The sequence below is a fragment of the Salvelinus namaycush genome, chromosome 16, assembly GCF_016432855.1.
Source record: "Salvelinus namaycush isolate Seneca chromosome 16, SaNama_1.0, whole genome shotgun sequence".
NCBI classification, from domain to species: domain Eukaryota; kingdom Metazoa; phylum Chordata; class Actinopteri; order Salmoniformes; family Salmonidae; genus Salvelinus; species Salvelinus namaycush.
The window spans coordinates 11,750,320-11,773,656 of NC_052322.1; the positions used below are offsets into that span (position 1 = coordinate 11,750,320).

The following is a 23,337-nucleotide window of genomic DNA, read 5'->3' on the forward strand; positions in this document are numbered from 1 at the left end:
CATGCGTAGTTCGGCGCGAGACCGTTAGACGGTGACGTGTTTCTGCGCATGAGCTTAGCTATCCAACGTCGCCATGACATCGCGTACACGCGTTATCGGGGAGATGGAGTTTCTGCATATCTTCATACTGTAATGTCTTTGGACAAACATGTTTTTTTCACAGAACCTTTTTTAGAAGTTTATTTAAGAGCATAGACAAACAGTGAATTTAATGCTAAGAAAATTACTTTCAAGAGTCAATAAATGAAACATGTATCAAACATTAAGTAAATGGCTCCATTTCCAAATCAAATAAAACTATACCCCAGTAGTGGAGTAGAAATAAAATACAGTAATGCTTTTTCACCAAATAATTTTGGCAACAGACAGTTGGACTTCTTTTTAATTGACAATTTGACAATTTGACAATTTGTATTGTCATAAGGAAGACCCATAATGGCCTTTAATAATGAAAATGCACACGTTACTGTAAGACATAATTAATTCAACAAAAGCACAGGTTCACATGTTTCGTGAAAATATATCTAAAATATTGTGGAAAATAAATCTCACCATAAAAGATCAGGTACCCATTAAGGTTTCTACATGGCTGCAAACTGTATTGCTATTAGCAGAGCAACAAATCGGTCCATATAAGCACCAAAACACCAACACGATTTCATTAGAAATGCATTCTCCTGGAAACATGCTTTGTTTTGATATGACCAAATACATTAAAAAAAACTTCAGATGAAAAACATATTCTCATTATCTAGTCCTTTCAACATCCCAGAGATGTTGAGGGTTTAAATTGAGAGTGTTTCTGAACAAAAGGTTTGCTCTGTTCATCTCTCTGTGAACTTATAAAGACTTCCATCATGTTCCGGCAGTTCCATTCATTCCTTTCTGTTTGGTTTATAATAGATGCTTCTTGTCCATTGGTGCTATGCAGTGAGGGGAGCAACATTCATACTGTTCAGGACGGTGCAACATTGCAGAACGTTCCCATAGAAAGATATTGTGTATAGGGTTGCAGAATTCTGGTAACTTTCCCCAAATTCCCAAGTTTTACAGAAATCCTGGTTGGAGGAATCCCAGATTTCCTGCATATTCCCTCCTGATTCCAGGAATCTTCCACAAAAGGGTTTCTGGAAAACCTGGGAATTTTGCAACCTGTGTAGAACAGGTAGAATGGGGTCCAGGAAATCGTCAGCTCTATTTAATACATTTCTATCTGCAACGCTCTTTACATTTCAACTCAATGAATAATTAATACGTCCCATATGTGTTCCTTCATCCAGAGGTTGAAGGAGGTTTCAGGTACTCTTCTAGCTCAGGGGTTTCCAAACTGGGGGTGTCCACCAGAGGCTTATCATTTTTAGGGCGCTGCTGCATAAAAAAAACATTTGGGAATCCTCGCTCTAGGTCATCTCCATCTCCAAACCTGATGATGACTTCAGGGGAACAGAGTCAAATCCATCCGACGATCTCTGTGGAAACACATCAAATACAGTTGTTCTCATTTTAGAGAGATCAAAACATTCATGGATAAGATAGTAACTATTTTATGTACTACTTTCCATTGCAATTTCAATGGGAAACGTCTCTTGGAGTTTTGAGTTACAGTATTACAGACACAGGTCAGACATTTTATAACCAAAAAATCTTTGCAATGCAAAATAAATATACAAACCACATACAGTGATACAGATATTGTGTCCAGTTCCCTGTATAAGGAGGACTCATGTTTGTTTTTTTTTTAAACATCACATCACCACCTTTTTGGCCTCACCTCTCTGGAGAAGGACTTGATCTTTGTGAAGAAGGATTTCTTGGTGAGGTAGATGAGGTCGTCCTCTGCATCTTCTCCCTCCATGATGGCACAGCTGTCTGCAGCAGGCAGCTCACACTCCTTATCTCCAGCAGTCATCATCAGCTTGGAGTACTTATATTCCAGCCTGCATGTGGAGGGGAGAAAAAACACACACCGTCACTGGTGCACGAATACACACACACACAAATAAGTGCATGCACACAGTCCACAAAGACTCCTGTCACTCCTCACATGCATGCACAGGTGTACACAACACACACACACACACACACACATAGACAGACTATATCTTACTTGCGAGTTCTCTTCCAGAAGTAGCAGCTGATGCTGATGAGCAGTATGGCAGCGACCGTCCCTGTGGACACTCCGACCTTCAGCCAGAAGTCCAGGGTCACACAGGCACTGACCGTCTGGGCAGGAAGGGACACACCACCAGTACACTGCAGTGGCTGCTGCCACACGTAGGTGGTTCTCTGAAAGAGAGAGCGAGAGAGAGACACACAAACACACATTAGTATAATTTGGCTGTTTTGATAGTGTTATCGTAAGTCTACATTAGACAACGTGCCTAGTTAAGAATCAAAAAGCTGCAAAGGACTGTCTGGCATGATGTAGAAGCTTTTTGTAGCCGTATGCTCCAAAGCCAGAAAAGAAGAGTATGAGAAAGCAGGACTGTAATAATGTACTATCTTACCTGTATTCCCTGAATGCAGGCACTGACTATCTCTCTGTAGTGGCTCTCTGTACAGAGTGGACAGGCATACGGAGACCGCCATAGGAAATGGAAGGAGCAACCGTCACACGTCCCCTCTGAACATTTACTGGACAGGACAACAAAGACCGAATCAAATGTTAAAATTCGCCTAGCAACTGTTGACGCTCTGCTCTTATTCGGGTTGGGAGAGTTTAGCACACTGTAGTCTGCCAGACATCACACAGAACAGCTGGGGTCAAGGCTAAGCTGTAATAGCAAGTCTTTATTTGAGGTGGTGTAGTAGTTGTAGTTCCACCATTATTCCACAGGAAGTCACTCTCTGTACAAATATCAGAGTGTCTGTCAGTTCAGCCACAATTTGAGAGTCTCTATAGCTTCCTTCAGTCAGTTCGTCATGTACAGTAGTCCATACCTTGGGAGTGTAATCTGGTCTTTGCCTGTCACTGTGGGATCACATCTTAGTCTGATGGTAGCTGTCCTTCCCTTTTGACATGCCTGTGTTGTTTCACTGGACCTGTGGTGGACATAATATGACTATGAGTCCAGTGGCAGATAAAGAGAGGTTATATAGTACTGAGTTGGGATAGTACTCTATTATAGAACAACAAAATAGCCACCACTAGAACATCTAGAATGTCTCTGCATTAACATTTCAAAAGTACTGGCTTAAAAGTATACAAAACCTCTGGAACACTAACAGATTTGTTTTATTTGAAAACTCAGATTGATGATGATGATGATGATACCTGTAGTAGAAAATGACATCAGGCAGGTTGGACTTGGTAATGAAAGTGCTCTCAAGAGAGGCAATGCTATCCAGAGATGTGTCAGAGGTTACCCCTTCAGACAGAAACAGAACATGTTAAAGAGAGGAGAAACATTGACACAGCAACGGTGACAGGGTTTTCTGTACACCACCCTGTTGATCATGATCAGTTGGTGAAGTTACCCAACAAAGAAAATGGACAATAGTCATTTAATGTGCATGCTTGGCTTCATGCAAAGCTGTCCCCAAGCCGCTTTACCAGCTAGGTGATTTTTGGTGTGTATCCATTGCTATTTGAGAGGGATGCACCATGGAGTAAAGCTTGATCTCTTACCAATGAGTGTGTCACCGATAGTGAAGGGTTGTGATGACACCACACTCTGACCTCTGACCTCAGAGGGCACCACAGTGGACTGGCAGGCGTAACCTCTGACCTCCTTCCTGCTCTCTGTCACGTTGTCCACGCACACCGCCACCTCTCTGCCCTACATGGGTCACAACAGAGAATCACCATTAATGTGAGTTTCTGTATAACCATCGTTACTGTTTTCAAGGGGTAAATCTCAAAGGTATTTTTCTTGATTCCTTGCGTCCTATTTCCTTGCGTCAGAGGGAAGCGAGAAGAGCATTCGAAGAGATAGAAAGAGGAGATCCTCTCCAATGCTCTCCTCTGACATTTTGATCAGGTATGAAGAGAGGATGCAAGGAAGCGAGGAAAATACTTCTGAGATTGACCAAAGGTGTATTCTAAATATAACCATATGCATCCATCAGCCCGTACCTCTTCTCCACAGAGGCCGACCCTGAACTGGTGGAAGTATCGGAGGCCTTTACTGGTGAAGCGTGGGCTGCTCTGGAAGCTGGTGATGTTAGCCAGGGGGGTGAAGTCATATTGGAGGACCTCTCCTCCGCCGGTGGACTGCAGGTTCAGTCTACAGTCGCTAACACAGGCTGAGTGGGCCTGTGAGGGGATGGGGGGAGAAACAGAATTACCATACATTATCATGGACACACCTTCAAAACACAATAAATAAGTATTGTCTAACACAGGCTTTAAAAATGCAACAATGATGCATTGATCTTTATTAGTACTTTGATTTGTGTTCCTTTCCCAGCTCTAAACCTTTACGCGCAGGCCTACATTATCTGATCAATGCACGAATACAACAGTTCTTCAGTTCGTCGTCGATCCCTTTCCTTACCTTGTTGCTGTGCGTATTGGGTCCACAGTGGATACAGGCTGCCTCCCCTACGGTCTGATCAGCCCTGATGAAGGTGTTGGGAGGGCAGCTCTTACACACGCCTGTCCCATTGACCATGTAGTGGGCTGGAGGGCAGGGGACGCATTCTGAGGCCGACCCGGAGCCCAAGGCACAGTGGCGACACTGAGAGGCCACACCACCCACCACGTTGGTGATTTGGACAGTGTACATCTTGGCAAAGTCACCGCTGTACTGCCTCACCTGAGGAGAAGTTAGGGACAGTACTCAGAGTACGGAAGGCTATGCCACACTAGTCAAACACACATCACTCCTTCATAAGGGGCTGAAATGTTATTGTGGAGTTGAGTCATGCAGAGATGCATTGTCGGCGGAGATGTGTTAAGTGTTTCGTATGACATGGGGCATGTTGACCCTCAGGTAAAGGTCCACTTTCTGTGATGGAAAGCTCGGCAATGAAATGGCTGAAATTTCCACGGATCTAAGTGTGTTGAGTGTGAGTGTGTCCATCTATCTCACCTCACCGTAGGCTTGGGTGCGTTGGAAGCCCCAGGTAAAGCTGACGGTGCTGTTGCTCTTCACTAGGTAGGAGTAGGACTGTTTCCTGGTCGTGCCACTCCAGTGCTCCACCATGTCATTGGCCCTCTCACTGTAACCCTGGGAAAAGAACAAGAAGAACCCTTATATTTCATCCATTTTCCTTACGGGCCACAGAACATGTATTTTTGTTTACATCAATAGTACAACTCTGTAGGTCTTGAATACAGATGAACCAAATGCACTATGTGACTACAAATACTTTAAATTGTTGCATGAAGTGTGGCATGAGATATTCTCTCCCACCGCCATAAAGTAGAGGGTACAATCAGCGGTGCACTGGGTCTCAAAGACAAAGGAGATCCGCGACAGTTCACTCCTCTCATCATCTTTAGCCACCGAGTGAGGCAACCTAGGGAGACAGAAAATATTTAAGGTAACTTTTATTTTACATGACACCTACTGTACAACACATATACTGTAACATTACACATACAGTAATTATGCAAATATGTTCAATTCAAGGGTAACCCTTTTTTAGAAGGGTACCTATATAAAGGACTTTATAACACATTCATAACTCGTACATAACCCATTCATAAGCAGTTCCATTCAGGTGTTTGTTGTAACTTCCACAGACTGACCCTGTGAGCCCTACCTGTATCCAGGGACAGTGAGTAAGAGCATCATGTAGTCAGAGTCCAGATCGCCTTGGGTGGTGTAGATGTACTCTCCTGCCACCTCCCATCCTGTCAGTCACAACAACAGATCAACAATCAATAACTTCACAGACCACCAACAGAGAGTGCACATCACGTCAAATGCAACACTCAGGATCAAGTAAATTACTGTATGACTGCTCATTCAAAAGTAGGCCTTTTTCACACTGCTGAATTTAGCCAAACCGAGCCAAGCAGAGCTGTACCAGCTGTCCTGGTTACACATCCAAATCACCACAATGCGGTTCGGGTCATCGCAACAGTGTAAAAAGGGTATTTGAGTCCTTTACATATGTACCAGTGCTCCTGAGTCACTATTGCCTATTCATAACCAGGCCAGCCCATTACAACTTGGTTTGCCTCAGTAGAGTGAAAAAGGTATTAGAGTCCCTTACCCGTGCTCCTGACTGAGTCGCTGTACTCCCGGCTGTAGACAGAGCTCCTCATGTTGTCGGGCATCTTGTTCCACCACTTGTACTCAAAGCCCACCACCGGCTCTGTTCCGACAGGACACTCAGCACAGGCTGCACATAGAGTATGGATAGAGAGTGTTCGATAAAGAGACAGTAGAGGGTTTGTTGCCCACCAGCGGCCCTCAAGCAATTAGCACAGGGTGGATATGGACATGAGGGATTGAGAGCTACTGTTAAAATGGGTTTACGTTTGTGCCAAAGTGGTCTTATGTCCCAAAGGGGACGTAGAGGATTAAGTAAATAATTAATGTGACAAAAGATCTGACAGCATAAAAACAGTGGCATAAGTTGCTGCGGAATGTTCCTCGTATAGCACCTAGCACCAAACATAGCACAATAATGTCTATTTCCGTTAATACATTTCATCAATCGTTACGTTGAGGAGGGGTTTTTCCACCTGTTCCATTGGAGTAGGATCCATGAGGACAGGGTTCGCAGCCTGAGGTGTTGGTGACAGAGAAGCCAGGGTTACAGGGAGGGCAGGTCTCCATCTGTCCAGAGGCTGGTAGCTTCACCGCTCCTCCAGTACTGTTATCCACTGCCCCTTCAACGATCTCACTACAGATCTTTGGCTCAATCCACTTGTACATCAGCTGGGTCTAAGAAACACAGCAGGAGAGTTATGAATTCCATTTACATTTTAGTCATTTAGCAGAAACTCTTATTAACGTGAAATAGGTGCAATCAACTAAGGGAGGTAAAATAACCACATATCACATCAATGTACAGTACCAGTCAAAAGTTTGGACACACATATTCATTCAAGGGTTTTTCTTTGTTTTGACTATTTTCTACATTGTAGAATAATAGTGAAGACATACAAACGATGAAATAACACATATGGAATCATGTCTTGAAGAGTCTTGAAGGAGTTCCCACATATGCTGAGCACTTGTTGGCTGCTTTTCCTTCACTCTGCGGTCCAACTCATCCCAAACCATCTCAATTGGGTTGAGGTCGGGTGATTGTGGAGGCCAGGTCATCTGATGCAGCACTCAATCACTCTCCTTCTTGGTCAAATAGCCCTTACACAGCCTGGAGGTGTGTTGGGTCATTGTCCTGTTGAAAAATAAATGGGATGGCGTACCGCTGCAGAATGCTGTGGTAGCCATTAAGTGTGCCTTGAATTCTAAATAAATCACTGCCAGTGTCACCAGCAAAGCACTCCCACAGTATCACACCTCCTCCTCGTCCATGCTTCACAGTGGGAACTACACATGCAGAAATCATCCGTTCACCTACTCTGCGTCTCACAAAGGCAGCGGTTGGAACCAAAAATCTCAAATTTGGACTCATAAGACCAAAGCACAGCTTTCCACTGGTCTAATGTCCATTGCTCGTGTTTCTTGGACCAAGCAAGTCTCTTCTTCTTATTGGTGTCCTTTGGTAGTGGTTTCTTTGCAGCAAATCAACCATGAAGGCCTGATTCACGCAGTCTCCTCCGAACAGTTGATGTTGAGATGTGTCTGTTACTTGAACTCTGGGAAGCATTTATTTGGGCTGCAATCTGAGGTGCAGTTAATTGCCGATTTCTGAGGCAGTTAACTCTAATGAACGTATCCTCTGCAGCAGAGGTAACTCTGTGTCTTCCTTTCCTGTAGCGGTCCTCATGAGAGCCAGTTTCATCATAGCACTTGACAGTTTTTGTGACTGCAATTTAAATAACTTCAAAAGTTCTTGACATTTTCAGGATTGACTGACCATGTCTTAAAGTAATGATGGACTGTCATTTCTCTTTGCTTATTTGAGCTGTTCATGCCATAATATGGACATGGACTTTTACCAAATAGGGCTACCTTCTGTATACCACCCCTACCTTGTCACAACACAACTGATTGGCTCAAATGCATTAAGGAAAGAAATTCCACAAATTCACTTTTAACAAGGCACACCTGTTAATTGAAATGCATTCCAGGTGACTACCTCATGAAGCTAGTTGAGAGAATGCCAAGACTGTGCAAAGCTGTCATCAAGGCAAAGGGTGGCTACTTTGAAGAATCTCAAATATAAAATATATTTTGATTTGTTGAACACTTTTTTGGTTACTACATGATTCCATGTGTTATTTCATAGTTTTGTTTTCACTCTTATTCTACAATTTAGAAAAATATTTAAATAAAGAAAAACCCTGGAATGAGAAGGTGTGTCCAAACTTTTGACTGGTACTGTATATATGCTACATTATGGCTAATCATCATGACTGAGTACATAATGGTTGAATAGAACCTGTCAGGACTAAACAGGAAATCAATATGTAAGGAAAACTGATACCAACTCCAGCTGGTGGTCACTGCAGTGACCTGAGCCATGAAAAAACAACTGACTGCTCACATAAGAACAGCATTGTCAGTCAGCTTCATTTACTTTCTCATTTACTTTTCCCATAGTATTACCTGTCCTTTGGAGTCACATGGGGTGTGTGTGTAGAAGTAGTCACTGGTGGTACATGCAGGCCTCTGCTTGCAGCTCCCTGATCCGGCCTCTGGAAGAAGAGTTTGAACAAGGAAACCAGGGTTGTGTTCAGTAGATTGTCTTCAGTCACATTTCGAAACAGAGTGGTAGTGCATGAACTTGTCCAATAACAAAACAGATTTTTGTTGTCTGTTGCTAAACATTTTGTTACGGTGTACCCTACTGAACACGACCCAGGGGAAAACCGCCAGGAGGCAGGAGAAAAACAAAACCACCATTAAGATCCAGAGATACCACACACACTTAGACTAAGTCAACCAACCACACAGCCTGTGCATTTAATTGAACCAAGAGCATATACAGTATATTTGCATACATTACATACATGTGTGTGGTGACTTGCAAATGAGCAATCCACTATTCAAGCGGTTGTAACAGGAAGAAATATCTAGTTTACATACACTTAGGTTGGAGACATTAAACTCATTTTTCAACGACTCCACAAATTTATTGTTAACAAACTATAGTTTTGGAAAGTCGGTTAGGACATCTACTTTGTGCATGACACAAGTAATTGTTCCAACAATTGTTTACAGACAGATTATTTGACTTATAATTCACTGTATCACAATTCCAGTGGGTCAGAAGTTTACATACTGACTGTGCCTTTAAACAGCTTGGAAAATTCCAGAAAATTATGTCATGGCTTTAGAAGCTTCTGATAGGCTAATTGACATAATTTGAGTCAATTAGAGGTGTACCTGTGGATGTATTTCAAGGCCTACCTTCAAACTCAGTGCCTCTTTGCGTGACATCATGGGAAAATCAAAAGAAATAAGCCAAGACTTCAGAAAAAATAATTGTAGACCTCCACAAGTCTGGTTCATCCTTGGGAGCAATTTCCAAACACCTGAAGGTACCACGTTCATATGTACAAACAATAGTACGCAAGTATAAACACCATGGAACCACGCAGCCGTCACACTGCTCAGGAAGGAGACGCATTCTGTCTCCTAGAGATAAACGTACTTTGGTGCAAAAAGTGCAAATCAATCCCAGAACAACAGCAAAGGACCTTGTGAAGATGCTGGAGGAAACAGGTACAAAATAATCTATATCCACAGTAAAACGAGTCCTATATCGACAAAACCTGGAAGGCCGCTCAACAAGGAAGAAGCCACTGCTCCAAAACCGCCATAAAAAAGCCAGACTACGGTTTGCAACTGCACATGGGGACAAAGATCGTACTTTTTGGAGAAATGTCCTCTGGTCTGATGAAACAAAAATATAACTGTTTGGCCATAATGACCATCGTTATGTTTGGAGGAAAAAGGGGGAGGCTTGCAAGCCGAAGAACACCACCCCAACCGTGAAGGACAGGGGTGGCAGCATCATGTTGTGGGGGTGCTTTGCTGCAGGAGGGACTGGTGCACTTCACAAAATAGATGGCATCATGAGGTATGAAAATTATGTGGATATATTGAAGAAACATCTCAAGACAACAGTCAGGAAGTTAAAGCTTGGTCGCAAATGGGTCTTCCAAATGGACAATGACTCCAAGCACTCTTCCAAAGTTGTGGCAAAATGTCTTAAGGACAACAAAGTCAAGGTATTGGAGTGGCCATCACAAAGCCCTGACCTCAATCCAATAGAAAATGTGTGGGCAGAACTGAAAAAGCGTGTGCGAGCAAGGAGGCCTACGAACCTGACTCGGTTACACCAGCTCTGTCAGGAGGAATGGGCCAAAATTCACCCAACTTATTGTGGGAAGCTTGTGGAAGGCTACCCAAAACGTTTGACCCAAGTTAAACAATTTAAAGGCAATGCTACCAAATACTAATTGAGTGTATGTAAACTTCGGACCCACTGGGAATGTGATGAAAGAAATTAAAGCTGAAATAAATCCTTCTCAACTATTATTCAGACATTTCACATTCTTAAAATAAAGTGGTGATCCAAACTGACCTAAGACAGGGAATTTTTACTAGGATTAAATGTCAGGAATTGTGAAAAACTGAGTTTAAATGTCGCAACTTCCGCCGAGGTCGGTCCCTCTCCTTCTTCGGGCGGCGTTCGGCGGTCGACCTCACCGGTCTTCTAGCCATCGCTGATCCATCTTTCATTTTCCATTGGTTTTGTCTTTATTTTCTACACACCTGGTTTTCATTATCCAATTACATGTTCATGTATTTAACCCTCTATTTCCCCCATGTTTGTTGTGCGTGATTATTTCATTGTTCAGTTCGGTTCATGATGGCTGGTTTTTTGACGGGTGCTGTGTTCACCCGTGCGTAATATTTAGCGTTGGTTTTTGGTCAAGTGTATTTGTTTACCTTGTGCCTTTATTGTTTGAGTAAAGTACGTTGCTCACTCATTTTGCTCTCCTGCGTCTGACTTCATGCACCAGCTACACTCACCTTCGGATATTAAATGTATTTGGCTTAGGTGCATGTAAACCTCCGACTTCAATTGTATGTAGTACCAGTCAAAAGTTTGGACACACCTATTCATTCCAGGGTTTTTCTTTATTTAAAAAAATGTGTTTGAGACAAATCAGTTGTGTTGTGACAAGGTAGGGGTGGTATACAGAAGATAGCCCTATTTGGAAAAAACAAATCCATATTATGTCAATAACAGCTCAAATAAGCAAAGAGAAATGACAGTCCATCATTACTTTAAGACATGAAGATCAATCAATCCTGAAAATGTCAAGAACTTTGAAAGTTTCTTCAAGTGCAGTTGCAAAAACCATGAAGTGCTATGATGAAACTGGCTCTCATCAGGACCGCCCCAGGAATGGAAGACCCAGAGGATAAGTTCATTAGAGTTACCAGCCTCAGATTGCAGGCCAAATCAATGCTTCACAGAGCTCAAGTAAGAGACACATCTCAACATCAACTGTTCAGAGGAGACTGCGTGACAAGCAGGCCTTCATTGTCGAATTTCTGCAAAGAAACCACTACTAAAGGACACCGATAAGAAGAAGAGACTTGATTGGGTCAAGAAACACAAGCAATGGACATTAGACTGGTGGAAATCTGTCCTTTGCTCTGATGAGTCCAAATTTTCGATTTTTGGTTCCAACGCCGTGTCTTTTTGAGACGCAGAGTAGGTGAACGGTTGATCTCAGCATGTGTGGATCCCACCGTGAAGCATGGAGGAAGAGGTGTGATAGTGTGGGCGTGCTTTGCTGGTGACACTGTCAGGGATTTATTTAGAATTCAAGGCACACTTAACCAGCATGGCTACCACAGCATTCTGCAGCGATACGTCATCCCATCTGTTTTGCACTTAGTGGAACTATCATTTGTTTTTAAACAGGACAATGACCCAAAACACACCTCCAGGCTGTGTAAGGGCTATTTGACCAAGGAGAGTGATGGAGTGCTGCATCAGATGACCTGGCCTCCACAATGACCCGACCTCAACCCAATTGAGATGGTTTGGGATGAGTTGAACCGCAGAGTGAAGGAAAAGCAGCCAACAAGTGCTCAGCATATGTGGGAACTCCTTCAAGATTCTTGGAAAAACATTCCTCATGAAGCTGGTTGAGAGAATGCCAAGAGTGTGCAAAGCTGTCATCAAGGCAAAGGGTGACTAATTTGAAGAATCTCAAATATAAAAAATATTTAATTTGTTTAACACTTTTTTGGTTACTACATGAATCAATATGTGTTATTTCATAGTTTATGTCTTCACTATTATTCTATAATGTAGAAAATTGTAAAAAATAAAAAATAAATAACACTTTAAATGAGTAGGTGTGTCCAAACTTTTGGACTGGTACTGTAGTTGGTGCTAGAATGCAAACATACCTGCATATTTGTCTACTTCACACTGCTGGCACACCGTGGCACCCTTGTTGGAGTAGGAGTCAGCAGGGCAGGGGGTACAGCGAGCAGAGCCTGGCTTGGCGCTGTAGGTCCCAGGTTTACAATGGAAACACTCTGACGTATAGGCAACCCCTGGAGGAGCAGGACGATTATCAATCAGTAATGATTAACAGAAACGAGAGTAAGAAGAGGTGTGCATCTTAGCTTTTCAGTTTTTCACATTGCAGCACTTTTGAGGGGTGGCCCCAACCGGGACGTAAACCTACGGACTGTCGAACCGTTACACCAAGAGATCTGAATCTCTTGACGAGTTTGCTAGGTGTTGGGTCTACAAATTGCTCAAATGTTTTGAATAATGAATCAAATATTCCTGCCGGGGTATCATAATCAAGCCTAAATAAACAAGGGAGAGCAATCTGCAAACAATTCGGGATAAAAAAAATGATGACATCGATGACTGCTGTATAGTACCTGAGATAGCAATGTTGCGAAGGAGCACAGGTTTGACAGCACTGCCCACCAGTGCAAAAGATGTGGTCCTCCAGTAGAGCACGTTGTTGCCTCGATTCAGCTTCAACTGGACAGAGATAGAGAGCGAGAGAAACCGTCGGGGGTCATACATAAACTCTCTTAATAGACATTAGCATAGCTCACGCAGACAAGATTTTGGTTTAAGGTTCTGAGATTAGGGTTCCCACCCCACCATGCTCAGTGTATGGACATGTGGGGGCTATATTAGTAAGACTCACATTGTGGGGAGTCCAGTCTTTCTCTGAGGTCCTCATCCAGCGACCCTCAGAGTCTGTGGACTCACACTGGTCATTCTGAACCTGGACGGAGGACAAGACAGTGCGAAGAGATCAATACAACATGACTGCTTGACACACACAGTTGAGTTCATTACAGTTACTCGTTTAGATAGCATGGAGATTGAGGAGCACATCACGTAGCCCTGTCCATTGGAATGAATGAAGAGTATCATCATGGAACACTCACATAAAACACTTAAAACATAGAACATGCAACACTCACATAGAATTCAAAGAAGATGGTGTTGTCTGGGTAGAAGTACTCAAAGGACACAGTGCCTGCTTTCTTCAGGCTCACCGCGTAGGACAAGGTAGAGGTGCACTCATCTATGTTAGAGGCAATATAGTCGCCTTTCGGTATCCAGGTCGAGCTATAGGGGAAGAAAAAAGAGACAAATACTGTTAGAAATAGACAGTAGCTCTAAAGGTTGAGATAAATAGTAACCAAAATAACGGTGTCTTCCAATGCACTAAACAGTATGCGGCTGTGTAGAAAGGTAGCCTGGTCCCAGATCGGTTTGTACTGTCTTGCCAACAGAAGTTGGCTATACAGATCTGGGACCAGGCTAATGTAAATGGCCATAAAATAACCGAAGCTTGAGATGGAGAGTTACTACTCTCTTCCCACACCCGCTGTAAGCAAGACAGAGAGAGATACTGACTTTGAGCAGTTGGTGTAGATGTCAGCTATGTTCATGTTCATCCCGTGTGAGATGAAGCCAGCCGGCATGCTGTCCCACTCATCGAAGGCCACGCCCGTCCCCAGAGAGTAGGTCCCACCAGAACACTTCTGACACTCCTGGCTTCTCATGTCCAGGAACTCCCCCTCGCTGCAGGAGAACGCTGGGAGGGGGGGGGGGGGGGAGGGGGGGGGTGAGACTAGTGCAGGCCAGGAAGACACTGTGGGTGCATCTCAATAGTCCTTTCTTTGATTCCTCACATCCTCTCTAGCCGCCTCTTCAAAACGTCAAAGGAGCTGAGGAGAAGATGTCCTCCAATGGTCTCCTCACTTACCTCCGGCGTTTTGAAAAGGAGGTGAGGAGAGAGAAGGTGAAGTATCAAGAGAAAGACTGAAACTTACCTTGAAACTGTACTGTATGTACAGAGTTGTAATAAGGGTATACTTATGACTGTGATATTGGATCGTGTGTAGGGTGTAGGGTGTTATATAGTGTAGTTAGTACATGGTATGAAAGTAGAGCAAGGTAGGATAGGTAGGATAGGTAGGATAGGATAGGGTAGGGTAGGGTAGGGTAGGGTAGGGTAGGGTAGGGTAGGGTAGGTAGGTAGGTAGGTAGGTAGGTAGGTAGGTAGGTAGGTAGGTAGGTAGGTAGGTAGGTAGGTAGGTAGGTAGGTAGGTAGGTAGGTAGGTAGGTAGGTAGGTAGGTAGGTAGGTAGGTAGGTAGGTAGGTAGGTAGGTAGGTAGGTAGGTAGGGTACTCACTACACTGTGTGCCCTTGACAGGGTCAGGGAGGCCTGTGCACGTGTCTGGTTTGTTAGGTACCGCCACCCTCCACCGAGACCCCAGCACATCGCAGTCTGTGTACTCAAAGTGGTAGTCAGACTGCAAGAAAAAACACACACAGACTCACACTTCTCAGGTATTTATATATACAGTGTGTATAGAGCCTGAACAATGAATGAAATGCTCACAAGGTAGTCCTCTAAAGGTGACACTAGTTTTTGAAAAGTATGTGGAGTGTACCAGTTTGAGATCAGTGTATTGGGACTGTTTGGAACATGACATCACACAGGTTATGACCTAATTCACAGATATCCATTCAGAGTATATTCAAGTCAACTCCTAAATAAACTCACATTCATTTTGATGGACAATTTTACCATTGTAATCTTTTTTGTGAAATAATACATTTTGACTGATGTAACCGACTTAAAAATGTAATAACTGGCCAATACACATGATTTCTCAACATAATGCATCACCTTCAGCCAAATTTCCCTCTAAACGAGACCAACCCCCTTTCCAAATAAAAGGATCGGATCAATATTTGCACAGTCAAGAGGCTGCTGCCTCACCTGTTGTCTTAATCTCCCTCACCTTGGGGTTATTGACTTATTTAGTAGCCAAGGAAAAAGCTGGAAAAGCTGCAGACTGGGCCAACCCTTCTGTCAACAACTCATCGCAATCATCTCTTAGCAAGTCATTACAACTACATACAGACAGGCAACATAGGATGTCTTGTTTGTTTCAAGTGGCTTTGCTATAGGTGTGACAGAGTGCCAACAAGAAACAGTAACCGTTAAGTCTTCCTTCGACAAAGGTTGCTGTAGGTGTAGCCCTCCCATCATAACGTCATCGTAGGAGTACTCTTTACTTAGAAGATGTAAGCAGTGAGTCAGTAAGCAGAATATAAAATGCATACTGAGAATATACAGAAGAGTACAGTCTCTTCCTAGCCTGGTCTCAGATACAGTATGTTTGTACTATCATTCCAACTCCTTGTCACTCACTGCCATGATAATTCCATAAGGGGTTGGCAACACAGTAGAAACGGACTGGCACTCAGGCTCTTCTCACAGCCGCTGTGGAGTGCCGTGAGTCCTGACAAGCAAGGCTAGTACAGAGGTGAAAGTCAAGGCATCTAAATAGGCCATTGGGCCATATATGTCAAGAATTACTGGGCTATGTCCCAAATGGCACCCTGTTCCCAACCTAGTGCACTACTTTTAACCAGGGCCCATAGGACTCTGTTCAATGGTATTGCACTGTAGAACAAGAGCACTTTGCAGAGTAAACCTAACCCCCACTCTGGACCATGTAGGATTAATAGTTAACAACCAGCAGACAAATGTTCCCTCTAACACACTTCTGTTTTTTATTAGTGCAGCTACATTAGCTTTTGTTTTAGAGATAAGGGGAGTGAGTGGGAGGAGAAGAGGGAGAGGGAGAGGGGGAGGGAGAGAGAGATGTAGAAGGAGAGAGAGAGACAGAGAGAGGAGAGAGAGAGTGGGAGAGGGAGAGGGAGTGAAAGTGAACCGTTGATGGATAAAATGAAAATTCATAAATTGAAGATGTGCTCTGCCTGGCTCGAATCTAATACTCCTTGTTCATAAAAACATGAGTAAACCGTGGCAACGGGACATTGTGACCCTGTCTCCTCATGGTCTCACAGGCACACACACACAGGCTCTGTCCGAATACAAATAATTCTGATGAATCAGTCAGCCATGGTGTCCCTTCAACTTAATCTGCCTCTAAGCTCTCTCACCTTGAGGTAAAGGTGGCTGTAGGTTTCCTGGAACACATTGTCCTTACATGGGCCTAATCATGACGCCAAGTCACTTGGGGATGTTAGTTCTACTATAAACTGTTTTTGCTCCAGCTGATTTTGCTAAGCATTCATGAAATGTGAACAGCTTATGAATGTGTTACGTATGACTTAAGAATGTGTTATGAAGTCTTTATGTAACCTTGTTAACCCAAACAAGGAATAAGGAATGGGTCATATACAGTGGGGCAAAAAAGTATTTAGTCAGCCACCAATTGTGCAAGTTCTCCCGCTTAAAAAGATGAGAGAGGCCTGTAATTTTCATCATAGGTACACTTCAACTATGACAGACAAAATGAGAAAAAAAATCCAGAAAATCACATTGTAGGATTTTTAATGAATTTATTTGCAAATTATGGTGGAAAATAAGTATTTGGTCAATAACAAAAGTTTATCTCAATACTTTGTTATATACCCTTTGTTGGCAATGACAGAGGTCAAACGTTTTCTGTAAGTCTTCACAAGGTTTTCACACACTGTTGCTGGTATTTTGGCCCATTCCTCCATGCAGATCTCCTCTAGAGCAGTGATGTTTTGGGGCTGTTGCTGGGCAACACGGACTTTCAACTCCCTCCAAAGATTTTCTATGGGGTTGAGATCTGGAGACTGGCTAGGCCACTCCAGGACCTTGAAATGCTTCTTACGAAGCCACTCCTTCGTTGCCCGGGCGGTGTGTTTGGGATCATTGTCATGCTGAAAGACCCAGTCACGTTTCATCTTCAATGCCCTTGCTGATGGAAGGAGGTTTTCACTCAAAATCTCACATTACATGGCCCCATTCATTCTTTCCTTTACACGGATCAGTCGTCCTGGTCCATTTGCAGAAAAACAGCCCCAAAGCATGATGTTTCCACCCCCATGCTTCACAGTAGGTATGGTGTTCTTTGGATGCAACTCAGCATTCTTTGTCCTCCAAACACGACGAGTTGAGTTTTTACCAAAAAGTTATATTTTGGTTTCATCTGACCATATGACATTCTCCCAATCTTCTTCTGGATCATCCAAATGCTCTCTAGCAAACTTCAGACGGGCCTGGACATGTACTGGCTTAAGCAGGGGGACACGTCTGGCACTGCAGGATTTGAGTCCCTGGCGGCGTAGTGTGTTACTGATGGTAGGCTTTGTTACTTTGGTCACAGCTCTCTGCAGGTCATTCACTAGGTCCCCCCGTGTGGTTCTGGGATTTTTGCTCACCGTTCTTGTGATCATTTTGACCCCACGGGGTGAGATCTTGCGTGGAGCCCCAGATCGAGGGAGATTATCAGTGGTCTTGTATGTCTTCCATTTCCTAATAATTGCTTAATTTTGTTTCTGGTGTCCTTTGACAGCTCTTTGGTCTTGGCCATAGTGGAGTTTGGAGTGTGACTGTTTGAGGTTGTGGACAGGTGTCTTTTATACTGATAACAAGTTCAAACAGGTGCCGTTAATACAGGTAACGAGTGGAGGACAGAGGAGCCTCTTAAAGAAGAAGTTACAGGTCTGTGAGAGCCAGAAATCTTGCTTGTTTGTAGGTGACCAAATACTTATTTTCCACCATAATTTGCAAATAAATTCATTAAAAATCCTACAATGTGATTTTCTGGATTTTTTTTCTCATTTTGTCTGTCATAGTTGAAGTGTACCTATGATGAAAATTACAGGCCTCTCTCATCTTTTTAAGTGGGAGAACTTGCACAATTGGTGGCTGACTAAATACTTTTTTGCCCCACTGTATATGGTGACAACTTCCAATACTAGCAAGCATGGTGCATATCAGCTCTCCATTCACACCCCAGCAACAACGTTATTGATACAAGAAATGCCTAGGCATTATCAAACACCACAGTAGTCATGCAAATATTAAGAAGAGAAAGTAGACTACAGCCAGGAGAGTTGTTAACTGGAGAGCTAAGGACTTGCTTAAGGCAGAAAACTGTTGCACACACACACAGGCAACTGACTATGACTAATAAAGGCTATGTAAGCAACACCAAACTAACTGACGCCATACCAGTGTAACACATGTCCATTTAACACAGGCATCACCATAATGTGTGTGTAGGAGACCGGTTCAGAGTGTGGTTAACAACTCGCGATAAGAGAAATGCTCCTAGCAGAAGCCTCTACAGCAGGGGTACTCAAGTACTATTTGAGACAGTCCGGTCTCACAGATTTCCTAGGTGGAAAAGAACGGTCTGAATGGATATTGTCATTCATCAGCGTGGTAACAAACCCCCACCTCACAACCCATGCGTCCCCAAACTGTTCACACCCCTCTTGTTGACAGAGAGAACATGTTGTAGCTTTAATGCTAATTTCCTACAATTCTACACATTTTGCCATGTCTTATGTGTGTTCATATGATACTGGGGTGGAAGCCCGACTGAGTTCGCCCCCCAAAACAAACATTTCCCTACACCCGCATAACATCTGCTAAATATGTGTATATGACGAATAAATGTTTTTATTTGAAAATGTGGTTTTAAAAAATATATATATTTGGGACCCGTGGTCCGTATTGACCCCGTTCTTGGTCCGGATCCGGCCTGCAGTCTGTCTGTTGAGTACGGGAGCTCTGCAGTACTGAATGACAATGACAAACTCTTTAGGAAAGTAGAAAATTAGGCATCTATTGTTTCTACGGTTCATTTCTGTATAGGCTACCTCAGAGTGAATGTGTGTATGGGGTTGATGACGGTTCAACAGTTTTAAAATGATTACATTTGACCTCAGCGCTTAAAATAAAATAAATAGAGAACAGTTGGGCTGTTGATTAGGTCTAGGGGTACAGTTCAGCACCTCTTACCACCCAGACTCCTTCTCCCACCACCCCCCACGCTGAAAAGTGTGATACAACAGTTAAAAAACTCACCTGACCCCCACTATCTTGAAATACCATAATATTACATCAGAATTCTAACAGACATACCAACAGATTTGCATGTATTCTGTCCTATAACTGGCCATTCAGCCATCTGTGACTGTTTTGAATTATATGGTTCTGATAACTAATCTGTGACTGTTTTGAATTCTATGGTTCTTTGCATCATATTTCCATAAAGCCTACAATAGCAAACGTCTATTACTCATAAAATATTCCTACTAATTGTGTGAAGGGTACTTCTTCAAATACGATCAGGTTTCTAGATCATCTTCACTTATGATGGCTCGTTGTTTACAGTGTAGTGCATTTATGGAGGTCAAATTCAGAGGTTACTAACTGAGACGTAGGCTGCATCAGACAACGTGTATGTATGTCAATATGAATGAGTTCTGCTCCAACTGATCAGTCAATATGCTTTTCATAATGGACCATAAAAGGATGGATCATGTATTTTTAAAAGACTGCATTGAAAACTACAGGAAAATGTTTGCAATTATTTTGTAGAAATTCCCAGCTAGTTAATAGAAACGTTACAGTTTAGTTATCTGAAATCTGAGTTATACAAAATAAATGTACAATTATGTGAAGCAATACAATTGGTTTTGTTTAGGTTACCTAATGAAGTGCACTTTATGTTATTGTTATGCCATATGGGTGAAAATACAGTCAATTAGTCACAATTATGTTAAAAGACAACGTATCATTCCATGCTCCTTACCTCTTTGCATATGGGCAAATCACTGGACGCATAAATTTGAACAAAAAATAGCCAAAGAAGGTGAAGAAAACTGTGTGAAGCTCGGCGCATCATCTTTCTTGAGCAGCAGGTAGGCTACAATCAACAGCTTGTAGGTCCGCGCCACGCTGGAGGTGAAATTTATGCGGGGTGGAGGGTTGAATTTATGCCACGACAGTTGACACAGCATCCTCTAGCAGTCTACCTATGAGGCGCAGGCGCTTTCACTCTCTAGCTTGCGCCCTGAAAATAATTAAATAAAATGCTCGTTTAAAAATGTTTATTATTCAATGAATGGTCAGCATGATTGTGTATATTTTACTTACACAATCAATTATCTTTTGCATTCCAAAATTCCGGGGTTTTTGCAGGCATTATCGCACTCCACAGGTGCTTTTTGACCGGATCAGTGCTATCTGGGATCCTTGGGACGTCCATATCCTAAACCCCTACCCTTATCAAACTCTAACCTTAACGGCTCAACCCTTACCTTAACCAGTTTAAACGTCAACCTCAATGGGAGGTATGGACGTCCCAATGATCCCAAACAGCGCGGCCCTTTTTGACAAGTGCACGATATTGTCAACTGAAATTAGGCCTTGTGCATTTTTATTCGGCCCCATTTGTTGGTGAACAGGGATTAGACAAAAAATGTTAGGCAATTGTTTTTTGCATATTTTTGTTTATATGAAATATAGCCAATTTTGACTTTGTGGCTGTTGTAACTAGTGGACTGGAAACCCCTGGCAAGACACGGCAATTGGTTGGGTTTACATAGTAGGAAACATGAACGTGATATTACAGGGTACACTCATTTTTTAATATTTATTTTTCATTACAATATTGTTTTCCATAAATAATATCCTAGTCATTAATCATCAACTCATTATCAAATATGTTGTTTTTAAAATGCTTGTTTTTTTGTTGATGCTTCACATCGCTTTGAGATGTCTTTGTGTAAATGAATAGCGCTTGCTATATACGTTCAATAAATTACATTAGTCAAAATTGGCAAATCTAAACCTTTCGTAAACTCACATTTCTGCAAAGGATGAGGAATACGTAAATATTTAAATAAATGATATATGTGGATGTGGTGTCACAATGAATCGCCTAGCAACCATGGCGAGTTAGTAAACATTCTAGTGCGACAAACAAGGGGATACAATTTGGCGGCAAGAGCATGTGTTTATCATCCTCAACATTGTAACATTTCCAGCTTTTATAATGCCACTAACGAGAGATCCCTTTCCTTTTCCTAAAACTGAGAACGACTACTCATTGACTGGGGCAAGGCAATGTCAGGTAGGCCTAAATTGCAGCTCTAGCACTGAAAATATATATATATTTTTTTACTTTTAAGTAGGCCTACATGATTTCCGCTATTTGATCAGCCTATGCATTCTTCTTTCCAAATGAACAGAAAGAGCCATTTGATAAACCAACTCACATAGCTCAAAATGACGAACCGTGGAGTTGTCTAAATGACAGGGCTACTCTAGCCAGCATCAGAAGGAATGTCCGGTATCATGACCGGCAGGTAGGCTAATATTATTTCTCTATAATAGGCCTATGTCTATTATTAGCTTGACACAAAGGACAACATGAAAATAAGTTGTACTAGCCAAATTCAGCTAGCTAGTACAATATAAACGTATTTGACTTGACTGATTCATGCACACATTTTACAGAAACTGAAGAAATTCAGAATTTACGTCACAAAATGACATACAAACAGAACGATCACCTATCACATCACTGTACTCTCTCCCAACCAAGGCACCTAAAGACAGCCTAGACTTCCATCTGAAATCAACCTATGACCACCACCAAGAGTTCCTCAGTAGTAAGAACCAGACCTTATACCAGAGGGAGACTTTTACTGACGACCATGGGTGAGTGTGATGGAACCGGGGTGGATGCTCAACTGTGGTGCTGCTGTAGTCGAGAGCTCTGGTCAAAAGTATTGCACTATATAGGGAATAGGGTGCCATAGGGCTCTGGTCAAAAGTAGTGCACTATATAGGGAATAGGGTGCCGAACAGAAGCTGCGGGAAGAGATTAACTCAACTAATGTAAAACTAACTCTGTAGGAGGACTCTGAAGAACCGTGGAAAACATGAAGCGCCCTTGTGTGAAACCAAGAAAGAAGTCAAAGTATGGATGAACTCACAGAAGTCTTCCATCTACAGCATTGAGGGAACAATAGGTAAGATTTCAATACAACCCTAATGACTTGTTCAATAAATAATTGATTAGCGAATACTTAGTGAATACACGCAGGCAAGAAGAGGATGAGTATGACTGAAATCCAATCTATAATCAGGTAGTCTGTGAAAGGAACATCTATCGTCATCTCAGCTACTTCTTGTGACTGGTATATAAAGAGCTTTTTGACCATGGCCATAACTACTGGGACTTCTAAAAGATTGTTGTCCTAGTTCTGAGCTAATTGTAAAAGCCCTGGGCCTGGCCAGGTATGAGTGGAATCAGTTCTCTACTGGCCTAGGCAGGGCATTTTCCCTAACAATGTATGATAAGATCTATTTTTTTTGTCTCCACAGAATCTCATCACAACGCCTCTACTAACAGGGGATACTCCAGGAAGCACGATGGGGGATTCTACTCCACCTAATAATACTGTCACACAACTCACTCAGTGGGCAATGGACATCACTCAACCTCCAGTGAACTACCCCCTACACAAGATCATTACTATATTTAAGTATTCAAGTCACTGAAACATCTTAAAATATAAGCATTCCTTAACTTTGACAGCATATTGTTGAGTGGTGGTTGCATTTTCAGCACACGAGCCAACAGTTGTGTGAATGAACCTTATAACATCAAAATGTTTGTTTGGTTGCACATTGATCAAATGTTTGTTTGTTGCCACCCAGGCTTTTTTATTTTAATGGGGAAGCAGCAGAGCCACTGAATTTCTGCTATAAAACTAACCTGGCACACGTGATTCCCTTCTCTCCATAAACGCTCACTACTTTTGTCCTTAACCCCAATATCTGGCTAAAATAAATGTGATCTAGCATGCCTGGACAAGGGTTGGCTGGCGAGCTAGCCAGAAAACGTTGGCTAAGTAGCTAGCTAGCCACCTACAACAGTGTTAATTATCGTCCCAGGGGAACAATTTAAA

General features: G+C 42.6%; 2 protein-coding genes across 2 annotated transcripts; one reads left to right on the top strand and one right to left on the bottom strand.

The window, feature by feature from the left end:
* Nucleotides 1–118: 118 nt before the first annotated feature.
* Nucleotides 119–14,132, bottom strand: elapor1 (endosome-lysosome associated apoptosis and autophagy regulator 1). The gene is made up of 20 exons (XM_039010388.1): nt 13,960–14,132; nt 13,521–13,668; nt 13,238–13,318; nt 12,960–13,065; nt 12,471–12,620; nt 8,637–8,725; nt 6,641–6,842; nt 6,166–6,294; nt 5,710–5,800; nt 5,358–5,463; nt 5,034–5,171; nt 4,497–4,757; nt 4,076–4,255; nt 3,629–3,779; nt 3,275–3,368; nt 2,941–3,042; nt 2,508–2,634; nt 2,108–2,286; nt 1,772–1,937; nt 119–1,469 (listed from the first exon to the last, which is right to left on the bottom strand). Exons 1-20 carry the CDS (start codon nt 14,106–14,108, stop codon nt 1,401–1,403), a joined length of 2,718 nt encoding a protein of 905 aa, XP_038866316.1. The 5' UTR covers nt 14,109–14,132; the 3' UTR covers nt 119–1,400.
* A 7,182-nt stretch (nt 14,133–21,314) lies between these two features.
* On the top strand, nt 21,315–22,821 carry c16h1orf194 (chromosome 16 C1orf194 homolog). The gene is made up of 5 exons (XM_039010395.1): nt 21,315–21,491; nt 21,610–21,726; nt 21,966–22,081; nt 22,280–22,395; nt 22,751–22,821. Exons 1-5 carry the CDS (start codon nt 21,414–21,416, stop codon nt 22,819–22,821), a joined length of 498 nt encoding a protein of 165 aa, XP_038866323.1. The 5' UTR covers nt 21,315–21,413.
* Nucleotides 22,822–23,337: the final 516 nt, after the last annotated feature.